An 18,136-nucleotide genomic window follows, 5' to 3' on the forward strand; every position below is an offset into this window, starting at 1 on the left:
CACTACTCCACACTGCTGCCTAGTTACAAGAAAGGCCTTGCTGAAGAAAAATATGATTTTGTGCATACGACTTAAAGACCGTTGTTACAAATCTAACACTGTTTTTTCCTTCTTCAGATTTTTATAAATCCCACAGGTCAAGTTTGTGAGTTCATGTAATTGGCTGGATCTTGCAGCAGCCATTGCCCCAGGCCTGTCTGTGTTTTGAATGCTGTTTGTAATTAAATTGCAAATGAATGATTTGCAGCACTTGAATAAGTAACCCTGAAGTTGGTAAGACTGGCCAGTAAATTGTAGTCTTCTGTTACTTGATCATATGTTCAAGACTAAATGAAAGCAGCATGCAAGAAATGTAAGGCTTCTTTTAAATATCCACACTTTACATATTAAATGGAATTCCATGATGTTTGTAAACGGAGAGTGGATTCGTTTTCTGTCACCACCATGCGAGAAGACAAAATTATATTGTTTTTCTAACCTAGAGGCTGTCTGCATTCCACACTATATGAACCCTCAGGGTCCCTTTACTGCACAAGTATGACCTTGCACAGAAAACTTAAAATCTCTTGTTGCTGACACTGGAGATACTGCAGAGAGGGCAAGGGTCATCCCAAAACTTCTTCCCAGAATGCCATTCTCTCCTGTCAAGTCACAAATGGTCTGACCTGAAATCTGCAAAGTATTTTATCCTCTCAGTTGTGTATTTGCAGATGTTACTGGACAAACCAAATGGATTAAAATAGAGAAGCAATTCCTTAGTCTTAGTAGCATGCAGTGGCCCTCGCCTTCATGTTTGGAAAGCGAGCCATGTGACACATCTCTAATAAAATAAATCGCTTGTAAATATCTTCTGCTTTAATCCGTTGCAGAAGGTCAAGTACATTGCACTACACTATACTACTACGCTTTCTATAAATCCATTCAGCCGTGAGCACCTTTATATTTTATATTTTTTGGTTATATTGTACTCATGTTGGAGTAAACTTATTTTAATTCTGATTAGGCTAGACCATGATGAAACTGTTCATAGTTGTTGTTGTGGCTTTTTTTTTTTAAAGCAGAGTATTTTATTCATAAATAAACATCCATTGAATTAATTTTTTTAAAAATAACAATTGCAGCACAAGCAACAGGTCAGCTCTGATTAGGGCCGTTTTGCTATTCTGTACATTAAAGATATCCAGGTGAATTAATCAGTTTCAGTAATTTCCACTCTGGTACTTTCATGAATTGACAGATAAGGGTGATCACCTGCAAATCAGACCTTTATTCGGTCAGCAAGACGTCTGAAAAGCAATGAAGTCTCCTCTTAACTGCTTTGAAAAGGAACATAACGATTTCTCCTGATTTAATATCTGCCCTGTGGTTTCCTTCCATCTGCCGTTTTGGTAAAGCACTAAATCAAGGAGCACTACGTCCTGTGATCTGATTCATTGGAAGATTTTCAATCCAAGACATTCTGATTCCAGCTGAATTTGTTCCACTTAGAAACGCAATCTTTGTACTGAATGCAGGCAGCAATAATGCTCTGGGAACCATTGTGAATAACACTGAAGATACTTTTGTCTGTGTGACACCGGGCTCTGAAAATCATACTTTATGGAACCCATTGCCAGCAGAAGTTTTTGTACAGTAGTTTGATGTGCTGTGAAAGGTGTCATTTTAAAAGCCCTTGATAGTAATAAAAAATATCAACAAAGTCCTTTGTTCATTTGGTGTTATTTGTTTTTTTAAAGGAAGTATCGATTTGCCAGTACTTTCTTGTCCAGTAATGAACTGTATCTGTCTCTTTCTGCATTTAACATCAGTATCAATGTCATACTTTTATAGGTGCAGTGTCTTATAAACACTGACCACTTGTTTATTGGTGTCTGTTTTCTATATTGTGCAGTTTACACTTCTGTGTGCTCCATGTTCTGTTGCTGGTCCCTCCCTCCCCCCCTTCCCCTCTTTAAAATCCGTTTGGTTCACAAATTAACGTGCTAGTGGCAAACAACCTGCTCCTGCCTCCCGAGGCTGTGTGGGTTTTCACCAAGCTGGTTCAAGAACTGGTTGTGTTCTTGAAGAAAACAGGAAAACAACCCTTTCATTGTAAAATTAAAGTCAGCAAGCCATGATATCTGGTAACTGGATATATGTGATCCTTAGTCACCATAATAGTCTCTGGACAGCATTTTTTGTTGTTTTTATGAATGCTACTTGTCTTTTCTCAAATCTCCCAAGAATAAAAAGAGTATACTTAAGTGTGACTCTCTGCTTTGTGTACAACAAGAATTTCTCCCACAGAACTTGCAACCAACTTGTTCCTGGCTAGTCTAACAGTCCTGCTTTATTACAACTGTTCTTGGCACAACGTTTGTCCCCTCAGTCCACAGCTCTTCAGCTCCTATTTTAAAAAATCCATAAACGCACGTGTGTTGAAATGAGTGAAGTTCATTCTCTGTAATTCCCCTGTGGAGCTGCTCTTCTGCAGATGGGTGCCTGGATTGATACTTTGCTGAAGTAATTTTATATACTTGGTGCTTGCTGAGGTTTGTCATGCTTTTTCTTTACCATGTGGGTTTGTCTTGATGATTATTTTTTATAATGAAACCGTGATTGTCAGTATGAATTACTGGCAATATACCTCATGCTTTCACAAAGTGTGGGTTATGGTTTCAATTTATTTATTTATTTTTTTAAATGTGTTGTGGTCTTCTAAAACTCTAATATCATAATATCATCCATACTGTAGCAACTGGGTTGGTAAAACAAAAACTGATGTTTGGGCAAAGAGTGTATAAAACCAGAATATTGTTTAGTACCACAGTGGTGGACTGTTAAATATAATTTCTGGATACTTGCCCCTCTTGACCTTATATATCATATTACTGGTGTTGAGGATTTAACAGCAGTATTCCATATGTACATTGGGTCTCGAGAACCAAACATCCAATTGTGATAAAACCTGGAATGGGAGGTCCTAAATATAGTAGTCCATTAAGTGTCTTTATGGGATTGAAACATCTTTGAGTACTTCTGGGAGTGCATAGCCCTTCTTTGGGAAACCACTGTAGTATTTAAACTTGTTTGGATATAGTGTTGTTATTGTTATTATTATTATTATTTTTTTTTTTTATTTTTTTTTTACTGAGTCGATCTCTCACTTTTCATGTACTGTATCCATGGCTGTGCTCCAGACATTACCAGCCTGTGCTGAAGCTGCCATGTTTTGGTGGATTGTTATAAGATGACTTCACTCCCTGTATCAGTTTCACTTTTTCTAGAATGTCAAACTGTACAGTACCAGCATTAGCTTCTCTTAAAGTAAATTCATTGAAAAGTTGCTGACGCACATGTGCCAGTTTGCAAAAGCAGCTTTGGTTTCTCTTAAAGGTATTTTTAACTAATGGTAATTTTGTTTCCAAAGTCAAAAGGCTAAGCTTGTTAAGCTACAGGAATGTTTTTACTTCATTTGTGAAGATCAGCTGACACAGATGGATTTATAAAGAATGAGAGAAGCGGTTTCAGTTTTAATGTTTTTTGTTTTTTGTTTTTTTTTTAAATCTGTTGTGGTTAGGGAATACCAAGAGGGATTACGTTTATGTAAATCATTTTGTCAAAATCTTAGCTGTCTTTAGTGTTTTTTATTCTAGCTCATTTTCTGTTTTATTGTTGCCCTATTGTAGCTACCCTAAGGGGGTACAGGCCATAGATCAGCATGGCTAATGTTAGGGGTGTTGGGTCATGCTGGGCCTCCTAATTTGGGCACTAGTTGTTTGGAATCTGTGGATAACTGGAATCTGTGGACAATTTAACCCCTGTGGGTTAACTTTCTGTAATTGGGTACTGTTGGGTGTCACTCTCATGAGGTTACACATATGGGATGGGTTATCCAATTGTGATGAATCTTGCTAAGGACATGCTTTTGCACATTGTAACAGAAAAAGGAAGGATAAGGAGTCTTTCGTTCCATTTCTACATTACATAGATCAGAAGATCCAGTATCATCCGTTTTGTTTTGAATCGGTGCATAATAATAATGAGTTCCTGAGTATGCAATGCAGTTAATAAATATTTCCTTGTAAGGGAAACCAAGATGCATTTAATAAGGAATCCCTTTTTTGTGTGCAACATCGCTACAATAAAGAGGCAATGCAGATGTATAGCCAGCATTGCAGTGATTTATGAAGGTGCAAAGTGCTCTGTAACTGTGATTTGAGCACGCATGAGTTTATTTACTGGCTTAACATCTTTTTTCAATGTTCTCATTTGGTCGTTGCTAGGCCTTGTTCCAGTAGTTATCTAGCTAATTAATTTCAAATGTTTCCTGTATATAACACACACAGTGATGCCACTTTTTAAATGCGTTTTCAACAGTACAGTAATATTAAGGTTAAGTAAACATAGTGACTTCCTTCCTGTATTGGTTACCATTTTACTTTGCCCCTTTGGCAGGGTTAGAAACTTGATAGTACTGCACCAGGTCCCGGATTTCAAAACTACCTTTATTTAGACTGCATATTGTTGAAATGACCAGCTAGCACCAACCAGGCCCTGCTAAATGTACTCTGAAGTGATTGTACTTATCACAGCATGAATACATCTCCCCTCAGTCTGTAGGTTTACAATAAGGAGTTGTTCATGTAGTTATAGGGGAGGATGAATAGAGGCCTGATTGCAATAATATACTTAATTGAGGGTAATTCTGAAACCCTGGAGGAGGTGTAAGACTAGTGCGTGTTTCTAACCCTACTGTGGTGGTCACATATAGAATGATACCACAGTATTTTGAATGTCGTCTTTTTGTAGTCCAGTGAAACAATAAATATTCCTTGTGCATATGTTTTTATTACATGAAACGTATTAAATGTATTAGCAAAAGATCAGCAACACCCTGAGATAGATACAATGTTGTCATGGCAAGAAAAGAAGAAAAAAAAATGCATCTGGAGTCAGCTTCCCATTGCTTCACTTGTGTGTTCGCACAGTAGTCTTTTCCTTGTTCTCTCTGGTGCTGATGTACTAGATGGCTGAGAATAGACTGGTGTTCTGGACTGCAATTGTGGGAGCAGGTCTTGACTTCTATCAGATCATCCTTGAATAGAGTTTGGGACAGACTTGCTGAAAATTGACAGGGAGCTGTGCCGGTCTCCATTCTCTGTGCCTCTTGCAGGGGGGTCCGGTGCTTTTCCGTAGGAGATCAACTCGGGAGTTTTCTCATGTCCCATTTCTCAGGCAAGCACGGAGCTCTGCCAGAAGTTAAGACTGAAACCAGAAGATGTCTGTCTTGGGTGTTCAGGGTTAAAATTGATTGTTTTAATAAAATGTAGCATTTTATAATAAATTACAATTATACGTTCTAATTCCTTCTTAAAATGTAAACCTTTCTACTTTTTCTTCATCTGGTGAATGAACCTATGCAATCTCGAAAGCTTGAACTTGTGCTAATTCTTTCATCTATCATTATCATCATCATCATCATCATCATCATCATCATCATAATAATAATATTAATAACGACGTGAATGACCTACAATTTGTAGATTTTAAAAGAAGTCAAATTTAGATAATGTACAATATAGAAGAAGAATGGGAAATAAGTGGATAAATACAGTCAATACCATGAAGGTTTAAATAGAAAGGAATAGTAGATCATTACATCATCAACTATATAGTATATCACAAACACATTAACGGATTTAAATAGAAGTAAATGAGTTTAAGTACCTCCACTGTTTGTTTTCAAACACACCTTCCCTTGACAAAGGTATTTTAAACCGACTGAAACGTTGGGAAGTTGGCTCTTTTGAGCAAACCAATAATCTGTATAAAAAATATCACTTAACAAATGCAAATGACCTGGAGTGTGTGATATAACCAAACACGAAGAAACAGTTACCTTTATTTCACCAAATAGACACTACTTTCTATATTTATTACATTGCCTCATGACAAACCCTAGTTCAGCTATTGTGCTTGAGGTCATTAAACCCTCTTTTAGATTCCATGTGTGTGGCTCTCCAGTATAATTTAATTAAAAAAAACAAAAAGATCCTCACTGAGGCTGTAACTGTAAACAGGAAATTCTAGCAACGGGACACAAAAACAGAGTCTATGGTGTCACTGAAAAAGCATTCGAGGCCTGCATTCACGTCTGGAGCCCTGGTTTAGTGTGTCACAATAACCAGGAGGTTTTTTTTTTTTTTTTTTTTTTTTTTTTGTGTGGGGTTGAGTTTAAACCGCACAAAAAAAGTATGACCTATTTAATGTTTATTAAGATCGAGTGTACGGAAATACATCTGGTTCCCAGCTGCAAAAAGATGCAGAGAGCCAAGAGTAAAGAGTCCTGGGAACCACACAGCACAACACAGATCTGACTGACTGACCGAGGGACTGCAAATAATGTAACACGTGAGGGAGAGGCGTTTTACATTGTTGCGGTCTTGCACTTCATCAGCAGGATTAAGCAGTGATACCCAGCACAGATGGAATTACCAGAGATCAATTGTCCAGAACGGTTTGTGATCTCTTGTAATTCCTAGTGTGGCAGGTATTATTGCCATTATATTGTATGTCAATAAAGCTATCTGTGATGCATTTATATCTTGTATCCTTCGACTGGAGGAAAGTACTGTAGTTCCTTTAAAAAAAAAAAAAAAATTAAAGAAAGCTTTTTTTAATTCGCTTATCCATGTGGTGTGTAAAGATACCTCCCCAGCTTATGGTGAAGAAATCTCAAGAACGGTTATAAAGCCATTTTTTTAATCAACTTGCAAATTTTACAGCTTCTGTAATCGCCTATTGTTTCCAGACACTAGTCTTTATGAATGCAGCAGTATATAATGTAATACAGTCATTTAAGGTGACACACGCACAGCTGAGAAGAGTGGTGACCATGGCAACATCTGTTCTGCTTGAGAAACCCAATGCACAGCTTTAAACCCGCATCAGACAATGGAGACTGTTTTAATGATGCAAATGGGGACTAATCTCAACACTGCTGCCATCTAAATCCTTATTACTCGTCCTGGTGTGTTTTCCAACAGGGATGATTTACTGAACCCTTATTTTCCCTTATTATACCAGCACATACATCCTGAGAAGTAAAACATTGGACAGAACTTCTTGTTTTGAGATGGCCATGCTGGCTTTAATTTAAATAATAAGTAAGACGAGTTGGAAAAAACCCAACTAAATGGATGTTGCTGTTGGCAGATGTATATTGTTCAACTTCTCTATTTCATGTTTCCATCATGTTTTAGATTCTATAATGAGGCGCTGCTGCTTTAGCGTTTAGTGTCTGCCTGTCGGCTGTTATTACGATGAATTCAACCTCTTTAAGATTATTTTCAGATATTTCATATTTATTAGCAGGTTAGGGTTTTTATATTTATATATATATATATATATATATATATATATATATATATATATATATATTGGATTTGGGAATTTAAGGACATCCAAGAGGGATTTGTGTTCACATTGAGTTCGTTACAGTACTCTCAGTTCAGTTCTATTGGGAAACAATGAAGCAATTTGCTTGCTGTTCACACTTACCTGGAAGCAAAGGTACTGAGTTCGTTTGGGTGTGAATTGAGTTTTCTTTCTTTTTTTTGGTTAATTTGTAAGTTTTTTTTTTTTTGTGTTTAGTGGACTGGATGTTTACATTGTCTGCAGTGCATCTTGGGATCTGGCAGTGATTTGGAGGGATTGTTCTGTTTTTTGTCAGCATGTGTTTAGGTGTTTTACAATTTTTTTATTGTTATTAAAGCAAGCAGTGGAGGAAAGCACAGGCGCTAGAGAGAGAGCATTCTCTTTCTCAAGTTCTGCCTGGATTTTGGTGTCCGACCAAATTTCAAAGTGTTTCCCCTGTTTCTTTCACTGTCTGTTGTGTTCCCTGTGACATTTTTTGGACAGAAATGTATACTTAAATTGTTTGCCGAATACCAGACACAAGACACACAACACTACCAACCAACTACACAAAAATAACAAGGAAACCACCTTCTACTCATCTAGCTACAAAGGTCAAAGTGTATGGTCTGTTTCCTGTGTGTAAACAAACCGAGTTCCTCTGTTGTTCACATTGAAGTTTAGCAAGCAAACCGAATTCGGGTAATTTTGCCAGGTGAACAAGAACCAGAACCAGAACCAGCCCTGCTAACAAACTCAGTGTGACCACAGCCTAACCCACTACTGCAGTTTCAATCTTTAGACTTTGGTTTTTAGTGTGTTGCTTGCATACAGTATAATTCCGTTCAGGCATTGCTGGAACTTATTGCTGTACAGGCACAGTGAATTACAAAACAGTATATATATAAAGCAGTATTATCACCATGTTTCAGGATTACGACAAAATTGGAAACAGGGTTTAAAATGTATTGACAGGCTGCATCTGGTCATCCAAATTGTAAGTTTTCTCCTCATGATACTTGAGTCACTCTCAAATGTATTTTAATGAAGAAACCGTTTGAACAACCACTCAGTTACTTGTGTACCGTAAGGGGTTAAGTAGGGTTGTGAAAGATGTTAGTATAATACATGCTTCCATAGTTTAGCCTTCTCTCTTCATTGTATCTGTGGCAAAGTGCCCCGCCCCTGTGTGCATTTGTGTGTTCTGTGTATGTATGTATGGGTGCGTATGTTAATGTTGGTGTATAGATTGATCCACGGGATATAAACGGGTCTGTGTTTCACGTATGTTTAAAGTGTATAATTATATTTAGGCACGAGGATGGCACATCACTTCACGTGCAGATAAAATGTGTATAATGTGTGGCACGGGGTTGCACGTAATGAATTCACGTGCTGGGATTCAAGTGAGTAATTAATTAGTAATTGAATCCCAGCACAACAGTATATATAGATGCACGTTTTAGTCACTTGGGGTTAGGTGTTCAGAGAGTGGAGAACGGGTGAGAGAGAGAAGGAGAAATACGTTTAAATATCAATTGCTATTACGTGCTGGTAGGACCAGCACGATACTTGTTTATTTAAAACTCACCGTGTTTGTTTGTGTGTCTGTCCGTGCACTGTCTGTTTACTGTATAGTCCGTTTTGTTTGTCTCTTTATTTTGGCGTGAAGTGCCGTGTCCTGTTTTGTGCTGTTTACAACCCTTTTATTTGTTAATAAACGCTGAGTGCAGCCATTGCACTCAGCTCATCACCATCACCGTCTGTCTGTGTTTGAATTCCTTCCTGCTTCCGGTCTGACGCCACCCACTCTGGCCGTCTTTGTGACAGTATCAGAAAGCAGACCTTGTTGATAGCCCACTTTATTTATTCTACATTTCTTAAAGGTTGAGACACAAGCTTTCTTTTAACCAGCTACATCAAACAGGAAACACTAGTGTAGAGCTGATAATCCTAACATGGTTTTATAAGGTAACCCACCCTTTCTGAAATACCATTTTTGTGAAAACTAATTATAAAACCGAATGGAGCATGCACTACGCTTTCAAGTGCTTTGTTGTTGAAAGGTACTGACAGCGAGAACTGTTGATTTGAATGCTACAGATGCATCTCTGTGTTTTGCAGGGGATTCATGTAAAAAGTATTTTGTTTGTTGTAATTGACAGAACAACTGAAATAGTGCCATAGTAATAATAACATTAATAATAATGAAAAAAATAACAAGAACTACAGCTGCTTGCTTCCCTGTAAATTACAGTGTTACATTATGGTGATGCATTAAAGTGTTTGCATGAAGACAAGTGTCTAGATATCACTGTGTCTCGAGTGTGGGCTCCTGTACTGTGCTTGCAGACTTGAATTCGCTAAAATGGGACACAGGGCTCCATGGCAACAAGTGTTTGTGTTTACTAAGTTTAGTCACCAGTTGATGATATTACTGTCATTTAAAGGGAACAATGTCTTTGTTGAAAACACAACCCTTAATCACCACACCCCCAAATTGAATGAGAAATCACAAAGGTACTATGAAGTGTTTTGATAATAGTATTTACCTTTTTGAATTTATTTTTCCCAATGAGCTTTAACAGTTTATATGCATGTTACAGGGTTTCCCAATCCTGGTCCTGGGGACTCCTTTTGTCTGCTGGTTTTCATTCCAACTGAGCTCTGAATTACTTAACTAGGCCCTTAATTGAACTGGTAATTTGCCTACACCTTTTTCAATTGTTTTCAGCTCTTAAAGAGTTGCAGAGTTCAAGCTACTTATAAAAGTTGTAGCAAACTTGAAATCTGCAACAGTTTAAGAACTGAAAACAGTACTTAAAGAACTTAACAGTACTAGAGAAGGTGGCATTCTAATACAGAAGGCTAAACTATGGACATATGTAGTCCCCCCCCCCCCAAAAAAGTATAATGAGTAAATGAACTAGAATACAAGCATTGCTGCTTTCATTATATTCCACATCAAATGCATTTCAGCGGTTTGATATTTCTGGGGTCGTTCTTAACATCATTGTCTTTTTTTTTTTTTTAAATGTATTATAAAGGGCTTTCTGTTTCTTGTCAATTGAGACAACTTGAGATCCATCGTTTTCGTGTGTATTGATCTTAAAGGATGGATTAATTTTACTTTGTATTTATTTATTTATTTTTTGTTTATTTTGTCTTTTTTTGTTCTGAAGGAATCTCGCAGTCAGATGAAGGAACTTCATCCTAGACTGTGTGTCCTGATCCGAGGGGAGAGCGGCTATGGATTCAACCTTCACAGTGAGAAGTCGAAGCCAGGACAGTACATCCGGTCAGTGGACACTGGGTCGCCAGCAGACATAGCCGGATTAAAGCCACAAGACAGACTAATTGAGGTAATTAAGGAGCTTAGCAGTCTTCTGTTTCTAACTTTGCAGGGACCAATCTCTCTAAGCCCCTTGTATTTTAGTATCTTGGGTTGCTCTAGGGTTTTTACAGGGTTTACAATTATGTTAAGTGGATCTGGGCTTGCACTTAAAGGGTTAAAAGTCCAAAGCTTGTCTCTCTGGACTTGTCTTTTTGGAAAGATCTGCTATCGATCTGCTTTGCAGTGTAAATACTGGTAATATAAACACCAATACATGTAATGCAAGGAAGCTTGTTTATGAAATATCGGAGCATTTCCTAGGATCAAGTCGGCTCTAACATGATCTGAACCGGACCGGTCACAGTAATGGAACGCAGGTGTCAACCGCTGCCGGAGAATTCCTGTCACATGATTTGAAAACCCAGACATCACTGTGTAGAGGATTGTCACTATAGTTGTATTACTTGTATTGTAACACTTGAAATGTATTTGCTTGCGATTGTAAGTCGCCCTGGATAAGGGCGTCTGCTAAGAAATAAATAATAATAATAATAATAAAAAAGTAACTAACTAGGACACGGTTAACCTTGGAACGTGTGTTTTGTTTTCAATGGTGTGGCCTTAACAGTCAGTATAACACAGCATTTACAATCTCCTGTCTTAATCTATATTATTTATTTCTTAGCAGACGCCCTTATCCAGGGCGACTTACAATTGTTACAAGATATCACATTATACATTATTTCACATTATACAGATATCACATTATTTATTTATTTTTTTATACAATTACCCATTTATACAGTTGGGTTTTTATTGGAGCAATCTAGGTACAGCAGCAGTGTCCCCCATCCTGGGATTGAACCCCCGACCCTCCGGTCAAGAGTCCAGAGCCCTAACCACTACTCCACACTGCTGCCCCTATATCTATAAATGTAACGTCCCATTGGTGGCTGGTTGATTCAAGGTTATTTATTACGTATAGGCCTATACGCATGTCACTTTTTTCATTTTTAGATTCACCAGTTGTCATGAACATTCATAAGCACAGGTTCTTAAAAAGGATCTATATTTAGCTTATTGTGATCTAGATGTAAAGATTCAGTACCTGTTATATTTTCATAGATTGCTGTGGTCTCTGTTTACGTGTAAAATTAAACAGGGCTGCAATACTTTGCAGGTTTTCTGCACAATACATTTCCAAAGTGTACAGTAATAACAGCTGCTGTACGGTAGTTCTGTCCGCTTGTCACAGTTGTGGTAACAGTGATCGCAAAAGAGCAAGAAGTGGCCCGAAGAGTTGCTGACATTCAGAAGATTGCAAAGGCTTCTTTCTTTTTTTTCCTTCGGTTTATTTTTAAATAAGCATTGTGGTATTGTGGGCCCTTTTGATCTTTTTCTTTTTTATTCAACTTATCCTGTCAGTATGCATGTTTGTTTTTTTATGCCCATGACATTCATACATGCAGCAGTTGTAATGAGGAAAAGAAGTTCCTTGTTTTATTAATTCGACTGTCCATTATCCTTCTCCGAGACTTCGTTTTTAGGGCACTGTAGCTGAGGTGATAAACTGATTGTGGCTACAGGGTTCGTGTACATTGGTAGTGTGCCAGAGACCAGTTTTTTTTTTTCTGAATTGTATTTGTGATTGTCTTTTGAATTCCCTTTTGTACTTCTGATCTGATTTATTTTATAACAGTTCAATCATTGGCACACACAAAAATGTTCAGCTGTTAACTTCCCAGGCGCCAGTAACTGCGTTACACCCACTGATAAGTCATGTCTGAACAGACGTAAATCTGCCTCTGTACACAACAAAATCTGATGACTGATCCTGTTTTTCTAGACAATAAAATGACATTTTTTATTTGTCTTTTTTTATTTTAAATATCTGTGTAAACAGACAGGTAATCTTTCCCATATGAGGTAATGTTCCTAGAATTAAATTAATTGCTCCTAAGTTGGAGCCTATTGATTGGAAGCATCACTCGGGAAAGGTGTTGTTTTAACATTAGAAATTCTAATGTTGCTGAGCAAACTGGCTATGCAGGGAAGCCGCTGCAGTGAGTATCTCGGCCAGTCAGACCCACAATGGAGGAGAAGAGTACAAGAGACACTGAAAGCAGTGTGGTTGGCTTCTCAGACTCTAACATAATTCTGAATGTGCAGTCCCAAACCGTCGAAGTGCAAGGTGACTCTATTGTCAGCGAAGCTGAATGCTTCCATGCCCTAGTAGTTTGAAATGAAGAGAGAAAGCTCGAACCTGGGAAATGGACCAGTTTTATAGGCCATTAGGTTCATGGTAATGGGCCAAGGCCCTTGGAGAGATGCCCTCTATGTTGTTAACATAACTGGTTTTATTTTGCATTATTTGTCAGGGTCATTTTGGTAAGCTCTTTTGTGCTTTCAATTTTCAGCATGCTACCTTGATACCGGTCACACAGTTTATGGAATATGAGAGTACATCTCGGCATTCATTATTGCATTTCATATTAAGAGGATACATATTAAAGCAAAATGCCTTTTAAGACACTGATACTTGAAACCCATACTGTTTGCATGGTGCCTGTTAGTGCCACACATAAATATTTGATTGGACTATGGTTATATTGCACAGTACAGTTGGGAGGCCTTTCTGAGGTGAGCACAGGCAAAGCGTTTGCGATTTTTCTCGTTTTTTACAAGAGATCATCTATTTAGACAAAAACATGTTGAAGGGATAATGAAAACTGTATGTCCTGACTACAGAACAATGTATAGAATAGAACAAAAGGAAGTTGTAAGGTGGCAAGGCGATTCTTTTTATCAGTAGATGTTCTATCTCAATGGCCAGTGGTAACTGGAGAGAAAGTAAGTGGTTGCTAAGAGACCGAAAGAAACTGCAAATGAGACGTTTACACAGCACTGTATTATGGGAGGTTTCAAGGATTTAGACAGTTACAATGTGACTACCGGTACAGTATATGCGCTGGATTTCTGCACGGAGGTGTAGACATACAGTATAGTCTTGTAATAAATAATTATACATACCTGACACATGTCTACAGTAATTATTTAAGACTCTAGGTACTGAAAAAATAAATTTGCAACCCCAGAACCAGAGTGTGCGCATCTGTGTTCAACTAGTCTTTGACCTTGATATTATAATATAATGTAATATATTTTATTATATTATGATACTCTCATTCTTTCACAAATAATGATACCTGGTGTCAAATTATGTAAATATGTTACTACTACATTAGGTTCAATTTGATTCTAAGGATGTAAAGTGAAGGCTTTTTAGGGTTTTTTTTATATATTTTTTTATTAAAACACAATCGTGGGCTTTCTGCAGCCATCCTGCAGTCCTGGTACAATGCTGGTACAAGAAATGTTGACGCTTCTTCGCATGGCAGTTGTGACTGTGATTGCCAGCAAGTCATTTTACAAAGGATCCATTCTTGCCAGGTTGGAACCATTCCATATTGTCACTGTTCTGAGTACACAAGATTTGGCAGGGTACAGTATATGTTGGACAGAAAATGATTCCCTTGCTTTCAGAAGACATATTGGTATAGGTGTAGAAAGACGGGCCAGCTGAGAGAATTTGAATACAGAGCTTAAGATTGAAGTCAGTTGTTAATTGGGGTTAGGGTTAGGGCACAACTCAAAGAGAACGTTTCATGTGTTAAAGAATATGGTACAGCTTTATATTGCACCAGGTAAAGAGTGTGGCCCGTCTTCCTGAATGACTCGCACTGTCTGCAATCTCAAGACACATTTGTAGCATTTTCAGCTCTAATTCCCATCCTTCGAAACAAAAGTAATTCATTTATTTTCTCAAGAATATAAAAACAAAATTTTCAAACACATTATTTTAAGAAGGAGAATAATAACCAACCTCCCAATAAAAGAAGCAAGCATATAACCTTAAAGCAAAATATTTAATTTAAATTGCAACCATTGGTTGTGTATAGCTCGTTGGTTCCAGCAGAATTACTAAAAATAATTTTACATATGGAACTGAAATCTGTTTCGTGGACTGTAAGCCTTTTACTTGCAGGTAAAGCACTTTTTTTCATGACTTGCCCCCAGTACTGTGTGTTCTTGTTTCCATTGTGTTTTTGTTCTGGCTCTTTGTTCCATTTTGGTGTTAGATAGCCCTCTGCTGGCTTCAGTCTAGTTTGATAGTATGATGTATTTGTACTGTTTTACAAGCATAGACACATAACACACATATACACTCACACAAATTTAAACAACATGAAACACTCGCATCTGTTACACCAGAACAGTGAAATGCCTGATCTCCATTCGTTCAATTAAAAAGGCTCCCGGTTGGTTTTTATTACACCTCAGGAAGGCTCAACAGTGATACTGGTGACCCGGACCAGTTTACTTACCTTAGCCATCCATTTCTTTTCACTGATGATATCTTCATCCATCACCTCTCTTTTGAGGAACATCAGTGACTCCAGGAGTATCTACGCACAAACTTAATCGGCTAAGAGAATGTTTAAATGAAAGATGTAACAGGATCCTGTATATTTGTTACCGGTATTTTGCTAAAAATGTATTATATTAGGTCTTTCTGCAAAAGCATTATGGGACAGCAGACAGAGTAAGTCAAAGCCTTGTGTTTGAGTTGTTTTTTAACGGCACTGTGTTTCCAGGTAAACGGAGTGAACATCGAAGATCGGAAGCACTCTGAAGTGGTCGCTTTTATCAAATCCAGAGGGGATGAGGCCAGGCTGCTGGTGGTTGATCAACAGGCAGACGAGTACTTCAAGAAACTGGGGGTAACCCCCACAGAAAGGCATGTGAAAGGTAGGGAACATTGTGCTCCCTGGATCAGACAGCCAGAACGTATAATGAATTAAGGTACGAAACAGATGTGTTTTTTTTTAATGGACCCTCCGTGCATTGGGCTGCTTTTGCATCTTGTTTCCTGGAAAAGTGTTGGAACAATAAGGGAACCTCAACAAGATCTCTGTGTGCAAATAGAAATGAAAGAATGGGAATCTGAATCAATACAAAACTTGTTGTGTACTACAATACGTTCTTTGCTCAACAGCAACAGTAGTATCTGCAACCAGACAGAGACTTTTTGTGGAACTTTAGCAGGCCCACATACTTGCTGTGTCATTTACACAGATGTTTATTTTTTTTCCCCTTTTTATTAGACCCCCTGCCTCAACCAATTACCAGCGGGCCCCCAAAACCACAGGTGAGTGATTTTAATGCATGTGAGCGGGACAGTAATGCATGATTATTACATAAGGTAGCCCTTTTATTCATTTCGTTTTAAAACATCACCTTTTTATGTCCCTGTGTGAGGTATACCTTTCTATATATATATATATATATATATATATATATATATATATATATATATATATATATATATATTAAGGATTTACGAATTAGACATAAGTGGTATGCAACACATTATAAACACATTTTAGTATTTTTATACTTTACACTGTAATGTTTATTTTGTGACGCATGTGTTTTTTGTTGGTTCTAAAATAGTTTTTTATTTTAACTAGTTTTAGATCTTTTTTTAAAATAAATTTTACTAAAATACAATTTATAAAGAAAGCTTAATTGAATTTGAAATTAGATTTTCAGTGAAGCATCTATGTTTGCTCTTTTCCTATTTTCCAAAAGTTCAGAATGAGCTGGAGAAATAACAGAATTTGCTATCCCAGTGCAAGCACAAATCATTTTTATTTTTTTTAAGGGATAAAATGATGCTAGTAGTCTTCCAGGGTATGCCTAGTTAACCTTGTAGTTTTGAAACAAAGTAACCATCTATCTTATTTTTCTGTATTTCTGATCAGACTAATGGAAGTTCAACACCAGATTCTTCTCGCAGAGAAATCGCCAGTCCAGAGATTGCAACAGAGGTAACTGAGACCTGGCTATTTTTTCTGCAGATGTATTTTTCAGATTTGTCTTATGATGCATGCCTTCATTGTGGCAGTGCTTGAACTATACCATGCGTGTCTTTTGAACTATACAATTAGTTTATATAATCCAGAGACTGCAACGGAAAACTGCCCTTAAAATACTGAACGTTTTGACTGCAGGAAAGATTAGATATTATTAATCTTATAATAAACACACTAAGAATTAGAATGTAATTACTATGCCAGCATTCCTGAAACATGCAACAACTGTGTTAAGATAACAAATGTATTTTTGGAATTTTATGCAATGTTAGTATTAAAAAAAAAAAAAAAAATGCAGTTATCATATTATACTAGGGTTAGTTGCAGTAAGAGAGTAGTTTTTGCTAGTTTTATACCGCTAAAACAATGGTATTACTCCAAATAGGGGTCTATTTATTACATAAATGATGTACAAACCTGTTCACTTTCATGTTAATTATAATAATGTATCCGAACAGTACCGTAGAGAGAGTTTTGAACATTTTTTTTTTTTTTTTTTTCCTGCTTTGGGTTAAACAAATGTTTTCTGAAATTTTTAAAATATTAATTTTAAAAACCTTATCAGTCCAATCCTGGTTTGCATGTGCAACTAACAATTAACAGTAACTTATTTTATTTTTAAAGCTACAGTATAATTTTTTGTATTTTTTATTTTCATAAAGTCTCCTAGGGAAACGGAGCCTCCCTGTACTCACTGCTGGGTCTTCAAACTTTGCTGCCACAGGCTCTGCACACTTTGGAATCACTAGGTCCCTAATTTAATACTTCCTTTGTCGCTTTTAACCCTTCATGGCATCTCCTAGTTGACAACAAATCTCTCTCTCTTACTGGGTTTGTCTGCTTCTTGCTTCTTTGGTATATCTGGTGCAGGTTTGGCTGTTTATTAATATGCATTGTTTAGAAACGCAAATTGCGCCAATATGTCTGTTTTGCAGATGAAGGCTTGTATTTCTCCTTATTGCTTTATTAATTGTAAAAAAAAAAAAAAACCTATGAAACGGTTGCCTGGTGAAGGATAGGGTAAGATAAAGTCTTGATGTTGACCCGCTTCAGATTTGCTTCACATTTTAAGAAATTACTTTACCTAAAGCCGCAAAGACAAAAATAAATACATTTTGCTGCATTTTTGACTTGCCTTCTACCAAAAGCTACCAATGGTCCTTGCAGTCTCTTAGAACCCAATAACAGCCATAAATGAAATACCTCATCTATAAGTCAAAAGATCCATCAGTTGGTAAGCTTGGAATTAAAGGGGTAACAACCAAATCCTAACCATGCATCACAGCTCCTTTTATACTCTGCAATTGTTCAGTTTTACTTTGAATAGGAAGAAGCATATTTCTCCTGCTTTAACACTTCAGAGTCACTCCCTGTGCAGAAGGTTTTAAAATCCCACCTGAGACGCATTTTAAAGTCAGATGAGGAGTTTGATGTTTCAGGTAGGGGTCATCGTATACCTGTTGCACAG

At 37.2% G+C, this 18,136-nt stretch overlaps 1 protein-coding gene across 2 annotated transcripts in view; it reads left to right on the forward strand.

Annotated features, from left to right (window-relative positions):
- The window catches only part of LOC117431048 (Na(+)/H(+) exchange regulatory cofactor NHE-RF2-like), a 39,730-nt gene that overhangs the window by 20,143 nt on the left and 1,451 nt on the right, over window positions 1–18,136 (forward strand). The window contains exons 3-7 of one of the 2 annotated variants that reach the window (XM_058995793.1): window positions 10,581–10,760; window positions 15,388–15,541; window positions 15,898–15,941; window positions 16,558–16,623; window positions 17,331–17,417. In XM_058995793.1, the coding sequence (XP_058851776.1) occupies window positions 10,581–10,760; window positions 15,388–15,541; window positions 15,898–15,941; window positions 16,558–16,623; window positions 17,331–17,417 (531 nt within the window). The remainder of the gene's footprint in view (window positions 1–10,580; window positions 10,761–15,387; window positions 15,542–15,897; window positions 15,942–16,557; window positions 16,624–17,330; window positions 17,418–18,136) is intronic. The other variant, XM_034051632.3, reaches the window with a different exon arrangement.

This window comes from Acipenser ruthenus, chromosome 22 (genome assembly GCF_902713425.1).
Source record: "Acipenser ruthenus chromosome 22, fAciRut3.2 maternal haplotype, whole genome shotgun sequence".
NCBI lineage: Eukaryota > Metazoa > Chordata > Actinopteri > Acipenseriformes > Acipenseridae > Acipenser > Acipenser ruthenus.